We start from the raw sequence: 14,147 nt of genomic DNA, 5'->3' as shown, positions 1-14,147 counted from the left end.
GATACAGAGTACTGGGGACCACTAGCTAAAGCATGCTCCCCACGCCAATTCTTATAAAAGATGCCAAGTCTGCAGTCACATTGAGATGGAAGATTTAGTAACTATATGTCTGGTTCAGCCCTGGAGTTCCTTAAGAATCTGGTATAAGAAAATACTGTTTTGTCTGAAAGAGAGTCCCTTAATAGTGGGCTCATTATGGCCATCCGAGTGAAGTGGCAGTTTACTATCGATATTGAACGGCAACCTAGCCCTCAGAGGTGATTAGATTCAAAAAAGGCGTCGTAACTATTATGACATTCCAGCATATACAAACCAGGTTTGCTGCTACATCTCATCTTCTAATATTATATCGGATATCCTTGTAACTCCTCGTTTTCAGGCTCTTGCATTGTTCCCCCATAAACGGTTAACGGAATAGAAACCTCGAATGACTGACAGAATATATTTTCCAGCGCCGCAAACACCGTCCCTCGATCGTCTCGCTCCACGGTTTCAAGCAGATTGATCCCAGAAATACCCACATCTTCCTCATAGTGTAAGCCACAAGTCACAAATTCAAACCGAAGTTGCCATTCAAGATTAACTCCGGAGGTTATGAGTGTTGGTGTGGCTGAGACGGGGATCGAGGGCATAAATGCGACTTTGGTAGAATACAAAGTATTCTCAAAGCAGGTAGCGTGGGTCTTTCTAGTGGCTCTGGTGATGCTGGCGCTGGATCGAAGAGCTATCGTTGGGCTTACTTTCTCGTAAGTCTCTAGCGACCCGCGGAGATAGTAGCAGGGAAGTGCGGAGTTGGAGAAGTCGATAGTTGCCACTATCGTTTCTCCCAGGCGGTGTGCCGGCCTGTTAAACACAACAACAGCAATGCGTCGACCATTGCGAGATATCTCGAAGCGATTGGTGCTTTGGCCAGACGTACAGGACTGGGTACTTCGTAGAATTGCTAGGTCAATGGAATCTTTGCAAGACATCAATCTATTAAGTGGCGCCGGGATCGACTGCAGCTCCATAGGACTTGTGATGGAATTAAATGACTCTCGGCGGGATTTCTGCCCAAGAATCTCGTCCACGTAGGACAAAAATTCAGGGGCTGACGTCCATTGTTTGGCGCTGATGCTCTTTTCCTTCGATGGACGGGACGAATTGCTCTCAACTCTTTGCACACGCGCTTCATCTCTCAATAACACATATGGACGCATAAGGTCATGTCCTAACACAACTCCCTGGCCTATCCAACTTAATGAGCAAAATTAAATAAAAAGGACATGAATAAAGTTAAAACTTACCATCAACACCACTAAAAACTCGAAAAGGGATATTAATGCGATGAAGATCATTCGGGTTGGCAGCTCGCTGTGTACCAATAATAAGGTTGTAAGAAAACACAATGGATTTACCCTTATAGCTTGCTGGCAGTCCTTTGGGTAAAGTAAATGAGAAAGAAAACGATTTTTCCTCGTCAGGGTCTAAACGTAAGTCGACGAATAAAAGTGACTGTGGAGTCGAGAGCAATGGGATGGACTGAGAAGAGGACACGCCTCTCATTTCACGTAAACCATTCAGTTCCCCCCCTGATAATAGGCCGTTGATTGAATCTCCAATGTTTGACAAGCCTAGGTTCCCCCAGAAACTGTGCCGAGATTTCTCTGATTTTGAGGACGCATCCTTACGGCCTTGGTTACCCATAACAGCGCTGCGTTTTACTTCCTCAAAAATGGACGGATTCACCAGGGACCCATCAATAGTAAAAGAGGCACTGATTTGGGCATAGCCCATTAGCAGTCTCTGGGATCGCGAAGTTTGATTCCCAGAGAAGGAGTCTAGGTTGGAGTAATGTCTGCGGTGTCGTAGTGGGGGTCGCGACTGGCCCATTGGCAATATATACTCGGATTCCAGTGTTTCGGTAGAATTGTTGCTTAGCGAATAAAACTCGCCACTGCTTCTAGTGCTCCCGTCGACGACGGAATTAGATAGAATCTTTGTTGCCGGAGTCAGTTGCCCCGACAGTTCTAGCGGCTTCTTGGACTCAACATTTGAAATTGGCGAAACCGGAAAGGAATTTGACGGTGGAGTTTCTTCATCGATCCGCGGGCTGCTCGACAAGGCTGAAACGCCCATTTCATGTTCGTCGAGTGACTGCGGAGTCTGAGGGAATTTGAAGTCTGTTGGAAATGGACCCCCACGCTTTTGTGGAGATTGGCGAGCCCGGCGACCAACGGAGGTTGGCGAACGGCCAGGTCCTCGAGGGCTATCTCCTTCCGGTCTACCAAATGGGAGAGACAGGCTGGAGCGCGAATCGGCCGATGAAAGTCGAGGCAACGGCGAGCGGGGTGCTACCCGATCTCCAGTTAGCTAAAAACCAGGGCCAACAAGTGAAGGAAAATACCAGACTGAGTCCCATTGCCGTAAATATCGTTCCTCATCATGGGAGCTTGAAGACTCGCTGAACGAACATGCCCCTTGCCTGCCTTGGGGCTGAAAGGATGTGGGAACGATTTAGATTCTGGCGCGAATCCCGGCTGTTCCACGGAGATAATCGACACGGATCTTTTGTGGCCGTGCCCAAACGGTCTGCCATTGCCGTGATTACTAGAAGCAGTCGGGGGAAAGCTGTGGCTTAGGGAGTGCGGCGAGCTCAACGATGCTGAGGGACGATGTCCCCTTTCGACGCCATTGCGTGATCTCTGCCCGGCAGAGGCTGGGCGACGGTTGCCATTATTGAGCGAAAAGGGGTTCGGCCTGGCCGGAGAATAACGCGCTCCGTTTTCAATCACATTTACCGGGCGAGATCCACCTCTATAATGTTTTTGCGAACCTCTACCATCACCGGTAGGCTCGGGAATGACGTGTTTGAAGGTGATTGTGCATTCAACATTCTCGCCAGCAAATATAGGTTGGTCTTTCCATCGCACGAACACTTGGATATCTGACAGCATGACGAATCGGCGTATCTATACGGCGTCGCTCATCGCACGGGCAGGTTTAGGGGTAGCGGCCAAAGACGGGGAACGTCAAGGTCGCAGGAAGTCGCAGATTGAGTGAGGGCTTGCTCCAATGTTTCGAGCACACGCATTCTGTCAAAATGAACTCACAGTCATGAGCAAATCTCGTAGCAGCATCACGGAATATAGGGACAGGGGGTATGGGTTCGATTCGTGAAAGAGTCTGTGATCAACTCGCAGTGGAGGGATGATCTTCCCGGATCGCTGGGAGAGTTGGAACCAGCCACTTTGCGCGCGGATGTGCTCTGCGCTAGCCGAATATAGTCTAGTGCTAGGGGATCTGTGGCGGAGGCAAACCTAACTAGCGATCTAAGCGCGCGCTTCGAAGCGACCTGTCATTTCATGATTCTACATGGAGAGCTGAAAGGATAGACTGAATAAAATAATATGAGTACATGGGTTCTTTGAATATAGACATTATGCTCTGAGACAGAACTTTTGCTCAGAAATGGTGGTCGTGCCCCATTCAAAGGGGCCTGTTTCAAGGGATATCAAGTCCCTTTTGTAAGTGGTGGAGAGCGTTCGCCGTAAAATTCAACGGGTACTACGATTGGCCTTGAGGGTAGAAAGGCCAGTAGTAGTACCAACAGCAGACATATTCTCTATGAGTAGCCAGGTGCGTTGCGTTTGCTGTAGATTATGCCTCCAGCCATTTCGCGTGCACGGCGGAGGCGGCCATACCCGCATTTATGGCCGGATATCCCTTTTACCGTTTCGAAAGATTGCTATGTTCTTCTATACTATCGAACAAAAGCCGATCTAGAAAGGTTTCCCCTGGTTTCCAGGCAGTTTGTCAATCGTTTTGGTTTCCAAAGGCGAATCGGGTGTTTCTCTTCGTGGCCGCAGGCCCAGCTCTGACATATGGTCCCATATGCGGTCTTTTCGCTTTTCCCATCGGATTTTCCTCTTTTCCATTTCCTTTTCCGAGGGACGCCACTTGCTCTTCAATATCCGGCGAATAGCCTCGGGGGAGACTTTGAAATGTTCCGCTAAAACAGGAGTGCTGAACTTTTGCGGGTTTTGCCTATGGAGCTCCCGCACTCCCTCTATGGCATCGGGCGAGAGACGTTTCGGTGGAGCCCAGCCTTCGGCGAACTTCTTTTTGAGCGCATCCTTTTGCACCCGCCACTGTTGTTGTGGTTGCTTCTTGGTTGTCTTCTTCTCGGCGATTGGATCCGGAGATTCGGGCGACGTGGGTTTGGAGTTCGTCGACGCGTATCTGCAATAATTGCTGTCGCTTAAGCGGCCAGAGATCACATTCCCAAATTTCACTCCATGATTTCGGACGATATGAAGGTCATGTAGCTCAGATCTATCGTGGTAGAAACGGTTTTGAGGAGCTCTTGAGAGGATCAGCGCGGGTCGAAGGGGAATAGGGGAAGCTTCATTCTTCAGCACTGCCTGTGCAAGTTGCAAGCAGCGACGAACCGGCCAGCGAGTGATTCCGGGCATCGCAACCATTGAAAGGTTCCTGAGTATCAAAGTCAAGCAAAAGCTGCCTTTCTTCTTCTTCCAATTTTGAGAAACAGGACAGATGGGCTTGGCGCTTACTAAACAGACAAGCCCCTTTTCCAATCAGCAACACAAGCATCAAATGTGCAGTGGTCAACAAAGCGAGCACAACAGCACCATTGTAACCCATTGAGACAAGCTTTGATCATTGAACAATTGGGGTTGGAGGCTAACAGCAGATTCAGTCCATTCTCCGGACGGACCAGTGTGGGGTCTAACCTATCCATTCCCGAACATAGAGGCCAGAGTCTAGGAGGTCCAAGCTTGACATTGATTCAATGATTTAAAAAGCTCCCATCCTGACGACGATGCCGTGGATGTTATAATAGTTACTTGTTCTAGAGAATAGCAAGCTCTCGGATGTCCTGGCCATGCATGATACCCTACACCCGTGGTATCATGGCTAATTAGTGCATAATAGCACCAGTGGATAGTATCAACTTGCGTCACTTGATAAGACGATAACTAGTTACAGAAGATGAGATGCAGATTCATTATTGACACTCCAAACAGTGACTCATTGCGAATCGCTGATATCTTCTACAGAGTATATACTGAGGCAGAAAAAGGAAGACAGCTGTCAAAGCCCTGGATTTTCCAGGGTTGGTGTATTATTAGTAGCATTAGCATTAGCACCCACAGAGTACAGAGTAACTAGTTAACTGGCTCGAGCTATAGTTATAGAGGGCCATCTTGTTGACCTGGTGTACCGGTCGGGTTACCCATGACGGCTCAACCAGGCATCCTTGCAGCGTCCGTGATGATGGTGTCTGCCAAGGCAAATTCGCTGGGATGCAGGGCTTCACGGGCCCCAAAAGCAGCTCGCCCTATGGAAGCTGCCCACAGCAATTCTCTCGCCCACAGAGCAGCGACAACCCTGCTGCAAGCTCTGGTTTTTCTCGTTTCCTTTCGTCTTATTCTCTCTTTTCACCGGCAGTCATTCACTCCCAACATTCCTTTACTGCTCCAACACGTCGGCCTGTTCCCCATACAATCCTTTGCCGTGTGTGTTGTTTATGCGTCTAGTTGACGGCCGCTCCCCCACGCCAGACACGCTCTTTCGCTTCAACCGAAGATAGCAGTCCTCTAACAAGCATCCTCTGGCGACGGGCCACGAAGATCTATCCTGCCTTGGTCCCGACCAATGCCGCTCCAGCCTGAAATGATAAACGGATCCAGACTGCTTGGGGGCTTCACAACACCAAGCTGCACCTCTCCAGAGCCTTGGAGGTAATGGCAAATCACAATTCCTTAGGCCTGAGAAGCAAGTTATCCGTCCCCGTAGCCTCTGTCAAACCAGCTCCCACAAACTCCCCCGCCTTGAAGGCCGGTTCGAAACCGTCTCCCAAGCTCTCCTCTCCCTACCAGTGCTCGCTATCGCTACGAACGGTGATCGGTACGACGACATCCAATCCACATGGATTTTCCTGCCACGAGCCGAGTCGAACATTTGCTTTGTGCGCTGGATCAGCTGCCGTTTTGGCGGAGTTGGACGAGGAGTTGAATATCTCTCAGCGATTCTTCCGCGCCCGCCCTTCCGCCACAGGGATCAATGCCATACCGTCCTACTACAACAACACCTCAACCCCTCCCACCACCCCAGATACACGATCGAAAACCCTTCAAATTCCTTCAAGAGCAGCTAACGGCGGTTCGTCCACAAATTCTCCAAATGACTGGGGAGAGCCTAGCTCTCCGCGAACTTGGAGCTCGCGAGAGAGAATCAAAGCTGTTACTAGTGTAGCTCTGAGTCCAAATGGCAGATTCCTAGCCGTAGGAGAGGTATTGTGGTTTTCTCGTTCCATTATTCCAAAGTGACTAGCTAACCTTTCCACATCATTAGACTGGCTACAATCCCCGGGTTCTTATCTTCTCAACTGCGAACGATTTCCCATCAGACACCCCCCTATCGGTCCTAGCAGAGCATAGTTTTGGGGTACGGAGCCTTGCATTCAGCCCTAATTCCCAATACTTGGCAACTCTAGGTGATATCAATGATGGGTTTCTTTTCATCTGGGCTCTGAACCTGAAAACTGGGGCAGCCAGGCTACATTCAGCGAACAAGTGCACTTCATTTATTCGAGACATATGCTGGCTTGGAAACAATCTTATCACGTACGCGAACCTGCCTATATCCATCTCGATTTCTCAACATGACTGACTTGATCTAGGGTTGGTGTACGGCATATCAAAGTTTGGCGACTGGGTGATGGGGCGCCAAATTCTCCGACGAAAGCCAAACCCAATTCCGATTCTTCGACACTTTCCGCCAATCTAGGACCTATCGCCTTACCTGGAAGGAATTGCCTATTGGGCAACTTGAGAGAGAGCGTCTTTACCTGTATCTCAACAATTTCTGACAACGAGGCTATTGTTTGCACGGATACCGGTGCTATTTGCCTCCTAGACGACACCACAGGACAGCAGAAACTCCACTTCATCAAAAATTTAAACATAGGCGTTTCGTCTATAGCTGTTGACCGCGAAACTGCAGTTGTTTGGTTTGGCTGTCGGGACGGAGCCTTTCAGCAACTTTCTACAGAAGACCTGAAAGTCTCGAGTTCGGGTTCGGTTCCAACCCCAAGCACAGAAACGCCCGAGTCACCCAAATCGAAAAACCCACCAACTGTTTCCATGGGAATCGTTTCGAATCACATGGTTACAGTTGATTCTACCCATGCTATTCGGGTTTATCCCTTGGTTTCGCCGAATATAGCTCAGGTTACCCAGGGCGTGGACCTTTTAGCACACAAAGACTCCATTTTAGGAATCAGCGCCATTACTGTACCTACTCCACATTCTGGTGCTCAATTTTTCACGTGGTCATGTACCGGAGCTGTTAGCTTTTGGGATTTAGAGGGAAAATGCCATGCTACTCGAAGAGTGGAAATAGAACAACTTGCTGGTAACGATGATGAGCCAAATGAGCTAAAGGTTTTACGAACAACCGAAGATATGAAAATGTTTGTCTCGGGAGACAAGTACGGCGTAATACGGTTCGAAACCCATACCGCGCCGTAATCGTCAACGCTAATTAATTCTTAGGACGATTACCGGCGAGCCTTGGGGCTGTAAACATAATGTCAGAGCACATGCTGGAGAAATCACAGACATTGCAATACACTCTAATTCGGAGCTACGCCTAATCGCTACTTGTGGCCGGGATAGAATGGTTCAGGTTTTTCAAGATACTGAAGAGTCATTCGATTTGATCCAAACCATGGATGAACATGTTGCCGCTGTCGGTCGACTCTTGTTTGTAAAAGATGGCGAGAAGCTTTTATCTTGCTCTGCTGATCGTACAGTCATCATACGGGAACGTGTGGTCAGAGAGGGCGATCAGACTACTCTGGCAGCATTTTTCTTATCGAAAGTCATAACCTTGAAAGCATCGCCTATCTCAATGACGATTCCACCAGACTATACGGATACGCTTATTATATCAACCATGGACAGACAAATTCATAGATACGATATCCCTTCGTGCCGTCTTCTTCACTCGTTCAAAGCTGCTGATCTAGAGACGAACGATACCGTGGTTATGAGCTCTCTCACTGTCGGATCTGAAACCGCCGAATCAAGCCCCAAGCTTCTAGTTGGGGTGTCAACAACGGATAAATCAATCCGAGTATATGATTTATCCAAAGATGCCCTTTTAACACGGGAATTTGGCCACACGGAGGGTGTTAGCGATGTGGTTCTTATTGAAACGCATCAGGGAGATGCAATTAAAAAGACTTTGGTCAGCACTGGACTAGACGGAATCATTATGATTTGGGATTTGACAGTCCAACTGCAATCACTGCTACAAGATACCACAAATTCCTTCGTACGGCCAGAATATGAGACACCAAGCAAAGAGCTAACAGCTAGTAAGCCACCATTGCGGCGAATCTTATCACGCAGCGAGCTTGCCGGATTTCAGAAACTAGATAGCCCGTCACCGTGTCCAAGGACTCGAGATCCCTCCCCACCGCTCACTCGAAGAAGGGTTTCGAGATTTACCCTATCTCACCCTTCAAAGCACGGTAATGGGGTTACTACCTCTACAATTCCCGTGCCCTCGACGCGTCGATCTCCAACTTTCTATTCGGACTCTAACGGCAGAAAACGGGGTGAAGGTTCCCTCTCTCCTCCTAGCCCAAAGTCACTCACTTCCCGGACCCTGAACACAAAAAATAGCCATACAGAACTCCGCCGACCCTCTATGGATTCCCGGCGCTCGAAAACCAGCGGGAATACAAGTGAATTCGGCAGCCTCAATATGTCCACCGAACAAGTTTGCCGCACTCTTCGAGCGTACAGGAAGAAACTCCACGGATCAAGCGATCATCTCTACTCCGCCAATGAGCTTGAACGGGAGCTGGAACTCACCGTTCGAGCCCTGAGTGAGCGAAGTAAAAGGAGCCAAACAAGCGAAGATTCCACGGACTCTGATAGCAGTAAATTGATTCCTCCATTACCCTCACGGCCCGTACGACTTGCCCGTCGGGTCCCTTCCACCCCGAATCTAGGACGATCGAGAAAGCGCGAGGAAAACTACGAAAAGGTCCATCGTACAAATTCTCTCGACGCCGATGGTGAAGGTTGAGCCAAAGCGCCATTCAGCCAAAGTCCTTCTCGCCCTCTTTTGATCTAGCTTTGTCTTTTGCGTTCCTTTCCACGTCATGAAGCTCATTTCGCTTTGGACATGCAGCTTACCTTTCTCTGAGGAATTGGTCGCCCTTTTTTTTATTCTTTCTCGGCGAAATAATTATCGACTGGGTGCTTTTGCTGTGATTTTAGGAGTCCAAAGCTCGTTAATTCCTTTCCTCGAGATACCACTGGGTTCGGTTCTGTTATCACCCCTTTAACGGAGCTCGCTTTTATGTTTCCACTTATGTTCTTCTTTTCCACTTTCATTGGCACCAAGCATATTATAAAAGCGTATATCCATGTTTATTTTTACTCCACGATTCTTGAAGCACACCTTCAGGCATATGTTCTTACCAGAAATCGTTTACTGCCGCAAATCAGTATAAGGCGTTCCCCAAGATCGATGTTAATCCGTCTACACAACGCCTTTTTAGAACTCTTCTATTTGGTTTTTTTATGGGAGCATTCAAACATACATCTTTCTTTTTTCCTGTCTTTCTTGTCTCTTATTCCCACTTTTAATGAGTCAATCATACCTTCATACATGGCTTTACTGGTAATCGGCGCACCTCCTTTTCTCCTAGTCCTTTTTCTACACTTTTGCATCTATGCGGCTAATAACCTCCTCCTCCTTGCCTTCCTAATTGCTCTTTGGGAGGGTAATCAATTAAGCCCACCGCTTCTTCGACTTCTTAGCATGAGTATCGTTTGCTAAAATACACCCACATTTGAAACAGGAACTATCCTTTAGAAACAGGTTAATCGTCCCAACTCAACCTTCCAAACTTCTCCTGCAGTATCTGCCACAGGCCTCCATTGTCATGCAGCAAGCGAGCTAGATCAAGTGCTTTCCCATACCATCGTCGACTAGCGGTGTCATCAGAGGCTAGATAGAGGTCAATTGCGTGGTTAAAAGCTGTTGTCGCTAACCACTCGAGTTCCTCGTTGGGATATGCAAGTTGAGTAGAGGAGGATCCAGCGCCTTGCACGATTTCTTCATCTGGTCTTTGGTTTTGGTATTCTGGGCCATCTCGCGCTAGTATGTATGCTTGGTCGAGTACCGATTCTGCAGCTTCAGGGCTGGATTCGATCGAGAGCTGGAAGGCACAGCGAATCCAACGGGATACTTTGTCAATGTTTTGCGGTTTTGTCTTATGATACGCTTGGATGATGATCTGCTCTTGGTTAGCACAGGTTGAGTCAAATATAAATGCGCTGCAGGAAGGAGAAGAGTTACCTCAAAAATCTTAACTATTTCCTCAGTAGGGCAGTCTGAGCAGAGAATACAATCCGCAAATAAGCCATAGAGCGTATCATCTGCCACTTGCCGAGACTCGTACAAAATCTCACACAAACTTTCCCAATGTTTCAACCTAACAGCAGCTTCAAAATCAAAAGCAAGCAGGGTTCGATACTTTTTAATCAATTCTTCAGAGTCGTCACTTAGATCCTTATCCAACAAAACTGAGGCTGCGTTTCGGAAGTCTGATATATGGGCTCTAGCGTCAAGGTAAAATTTCTACTCGACTACATTAGTTCACGAAATTCTGAGAAGTATGGATCAATTCCAACTAACCTGCACTTCAGAGTCACTGTGCATTCTGGCCTGCGCCACTGTTATGATAGCCGCGAGGAAATTACATAAAATGCGCCGCAGTTCGATGTCCTTTCGGGCTTCTGCTCCTAGATTTGTTGGATATAGATTTATGATCTTTGTCCTAGTTAGTTTCATAATTACGGAAGAAATAGGAGGCCGACATACCTTCAGACAGGCGTTTAGCAATCGTAAAATGTGCTGCGGCTCCCACGCTGTACAATATTGTAGCGCGAGATTATAACTATTACGGGAAAACCATTCGAGCTCAGGAAGAGTAAGCTGCCCAGTGTCGAAATTCCCTCGGGCTATAGCTATCTGTACTGGGCTTCATGAGAAACTGGGCACCAATACGAGGCTTCTTCTCTTTGCATGCTTACAGCTTTCAAAGACCTTGCAGACTTGACTCACAAGTCCCAGTTCATGAGCCTCGTTTTGATTTAACTCGGAAATTAGAAGTCGAGCAGTGCATCTATGGCATCGTCAACGAGTGAGAGAGGAACACTGCGGCTAATACTCTCGTACCGTAGCAAAGCGGGGAAATGTACTTCCCGAATGGAATGGTCATCCAAATGATCCAACAGCTGTTGTAGGACAATTGCGGCCTGCCGCTCCGCCCCACTATGTAAGGCTTCAGCTATACATGCCAGCAGGTATGTGGGCCGCTCATCATCGAATCTGCATATGATCTCCAAACACTCTCGTGCTGCTCCGGCTATTAGCACTAGCATTGAATATATTCCGCTCTCTTTCATACCAAGGTTCAGATCTTCGTCTTGTATAGCTACTCGATACATCAGATATCTCGTCAAGGTTTCCGATTTGCATGTTTCGGAAAGCCCTAAGAAAACTTCCCTTACTATTTTGGTAGCCTTGCGCTCTAAGGAGCACAGAATCAATCGCCTTTCCTCTGATCAGCAAAAGTGGGTATGAGAAATGACAAAAGTTGGAGAAGTCACCTTTTCAATTTGCATTTGTTAGTTTCTCCTGAGTTTGCGAAAATCGGATGGAGAGCCAACTGGCACCAATTCTGAGCAATGTCATATTTTTCGAGATCAAAAGCAGTTGTGACTTTTTTCCATAATAACTAGCTACCTCGTTAAAAATCCAACTTCAAACTGGATTCAGGTTAAAGGTATGCTCACAATCAAAGCCGCATGAGTCGCCTCCCCGGATAGCTGGGATTTCCAGATTTCCGTCAGCTTCACCACAGTAGACTCGAGGGATTCAACGCCATCATCCAGACAGGGACTCGTGGTTTTCATCCAAATATATGTAACAAGGCCCCTTTCAAGGAAGGATTTGTCCCCGTAAGTAGCAAATCTTTGAAGAAGGAGTAACTCCAAGGCCTTAGTGGCAGATTCTTCGCTGAATACTGTCAATACTGGAATAAACTGCGCAGTCCAAGACTTACCTTAAGTTTCGGAGCTGATGAATGTGATGAATCAAACTGACATCCTGTTAAGGCCGAGAATCAAATCAAGGGGTTGGTGAGACCAACAGTGTGAAATTTGATTCAGTCGCAGGAGCTGTTCTCAAAAAGGTACAAAGGCCTATATTCCTATAGGTTCAGTGCTTTTCTCGAGATAACAATTGTATTCACTTACGGTCATAGTAGCGTTGGCTATCCGGGCTCTTTTGTGCCTGGATCACGTCAAAACTCAAAAGTAGCACCTCCATCCTATGGCCGTATTCCTACAAGCTGAGCACATATTTCAGGACGCGGACAATCTAAACCGAGTACACTTACACTTTCGAGGACGTTAAGAAGCTCTGATGCTTTGTTTATCGAGGGTTCCGTTTTCAAAGCAATATTGACCCGCACTACAGCGAATCCTTAGCACCTCCTGAAATCCAAGCGGCAAGGAGCATTTACCAAGCCCGTGCAATATACACAGTCTCAATTCGCTGGCGTCAGGACCCAGCGATTCCAACGGCTTCTGGCAAAAAGCATCTAGAGCTCGTTCCAGCCATTTTATGGCTTCTAGCGGCTCCTTTTTGTCAAGCAGAGTGCTTCCAATATCGAATAGAAGATCTGACAGGCACTCTATCAAGGTGGCATCTTGTTGAAGAGCTCGGTAGGGAAGTTTAGAGAGCATATGGTCTGCAAGATCTAGACGATCTTGTTTCCACGCCTTGGGTGGTTCTTAGCGGTGAATGAATATTATGGACACAAACAATGACCTTACCAAGTTGATTCGCAAAATATAATATTCAGCGGATAGTTTAAGTGAAATATCGGACTCAGGCCCTCCATTTTCCTTGGACAGCCTCTCTTCCCTCAGCGCTGCTTTCTCGAGTATTTTTAACCCCACGTCGAATTGGCTGAGAGCTGAGACAATTGTCAGCAAAGGTGTTATCCCATGGAATTTCGATATCAACCAACATATACAAGACTTCGCAGATTTCAAGGCCGTTCTTAGCAGGCGAATATCATCTGTACTCCGGCTTAGCTTTTCGAACTGAAAAGGCTTCACAAACAAGTACCCGTGCAATCACCCACTTGTCCTCCGACAGCGCATTCTAGCATAAAAAAGGCGAACGATCGTGCTAAGGCAACTTGTGAGCATCCGCTTGCAAATCGGGTGGTCAATGAAGCCATCACGAACCTCGGCTTAGCCACTTGATAATTCCCTCGTTCAATCCCTCTTTCCTCATAGATCTAGTACACGAATTCCATAGCCTCGTTCCCACAGCATCCAGTTCTGCCCTGACTGCTGGGTCAGGCACTTGTGTTATTTGCAAAGCAGTATTGATATAATGACGGAGCGCGTCAGGCTTGCTTTGAGCGGTATCACCGCAATTATTGCTCTCGATGGTTTCGACGTGCAGCGACTCGGCAAAGTCTGTATGCCTGAGCGTTAGTACTAGCCTATATGGAGGGGATGCCCAATGCCCACAGATGTAGGGTACTAACCTATGATGGATTTCAGTTGCTCCCGGCGGTTCTTGCGATGCAAGTCCATATCTAAAGAAAATAAGATATCGAGAAACCTCGAATATTCGCCAATGGACCACGATAGTCGCGATAGGCCAACTGTTGCAGTGGCATTTAGTTAGTGGGTGCGAGCGGATCTCAAACCCCGCCTTAACAAATGTGTCCCAATCCGGAAATCAGCCTCATTTGCAAAGCGGACTGGCGTTCTTTGGCCGCCGGCTTTAGAGAATTTTAAAAAAAGAGACAACGGATGTATTCTGAATTAATAACAATCATACCCATGAGATGCTACTATACATGGGTGCATGCGAATAGCATAGTTTTGGTCAAACTCCGAGATACCCCTGGTTCTCAATGATCGTACGCCAATCAGCCAAACCAATGCGCGAGGAGGGGATAGATATTTACACACGTAAAACAAGATGAATAGTTATATACCAACGAAGCCAAATCCAGTGACTGTAAG

The 14,147-nt window shown here is 47.5% G+C and overlaps 5 protein-coding genes across 5 annotated transcripts; 1 reads left to right on the top strand and 4 right to left on the bottom strand.

Annotated features, from left to right (window-relative positions):
- Positions 1 to 344: 344 nt before the first annotated feature.
- Positions 345 to 2,936, bottom strand: UREG_06406 (uncharacterized protein; the record flags this gene model as incomplete). Its single annotated transcript, XM_002583393.1, has 3 exons — positions 345 to 1,228; positions 1,287 to 2,333; positions 2,387 to 2,936. 3 exons carry the CDS (start codon positions 2,934 to 2,936, stop codon positions 345 to 347), a joined length of 2,481 nt encoding a protein of 826 aa, XP_002583439.1.
- An 825-nt stretch (positions 2,937 to 3,761) lies between these two features.
- Positions 3,762 to 4,454, bottom strand: UREG_06405 (uncharacterized protein; the record flags this gene model as incomplete). Its single annotated transcript, XM_002583392.1, has 2 exons — positions 3,762 to 4,403; positions 4,431 to 4,454. 2 exons carry the CDS (start codon positions 4,452 to 4,454, stop codon positions 3,762 to 3,764), a joined length of 666 nt encoding a protein of 221 aa, XP_002583438.1.
- Positions 4,455 to 5,747: 1,293 nt separating this feature from the next.
- Positions 5,748 to 9,105, top strand: UREG_06404 (uncharacterized protein; the record flags this gene model as incomplete). Its single annotated transcript, XM_002583391.1, has 4 exons — positions 5,748 to 6,287; positions 6,358 to 6,629; positions 6,686 to 7,495; positions 7,560 to 9,105. The coding sequence occupies 4 exons, from the start codon at positions 5,748 to 5,750 to the stop codon at positions 9,103 to 9,105; spliced, it is 3,168 nt and encodes a 1,055-aa protein (XP_002583437.1).
- An 802-nt stretch (positions 9,106 to 9,907) lies between these two features.
- On the bottom strand, positions 9,908 to 10,749 carry UREG_06403 (uncharacterized protein; the record flags this gene model as incomplete). The annotated part of the gene is made up of 3 exons (XM_002583390.1): positions 9,908 to 10,324; positions 10,387 to 10,668; positions 10,726 to 10,749. 3 exons carry the CDS (start codon positions 10,747 to 10,749, stop codon positions 9,908 to 9,910), a joined length of 723 nt encoding a protein of 240 aa, XP_002583436.1.
- A 2,595-nt stretch (positions 10,750 to 13,344) lies between these two features.
- UREG_06402 (uncharacterized protein) lies at positions 13,345 to 13,709 on the bottom strand (the record flags this gene model as incomplete). The annotated part of the gene is made up of 2 exons (XM_002583389.1): positions 13,345 to 13,589; positions 13,661 to 13,709. The coding sequence occupies 2 exons, from the start codon at positions 13,707 to 13,709 to the stop codon at positions 13,345 to 13,347; spliced, it is 294 nt and encodes a 97-aa protein (XP_002583435.1).
- Positions 13,710 to 14,147: the final 438 nt, after the last annotated feature.

This window comes from Uncinocarpus reesii, genomic scaffold, assembly GCF_000003515.1.
Source record: "Uncinocarpus reesii 1704 scaffold_4 genomic scaffold, whole genome shotgun sequence".
NCBI lineage: Eukaryota > Fungi > Ascomycota > Eurotiomycetes > Onygenales > Onygenaceae > Uncinocarpus > Uncinocarpus reesii.
Note: the sequence above shows the minus strand (reverse complement) of the source record. Positions and strands in the feature narration are given on the sequence as shown.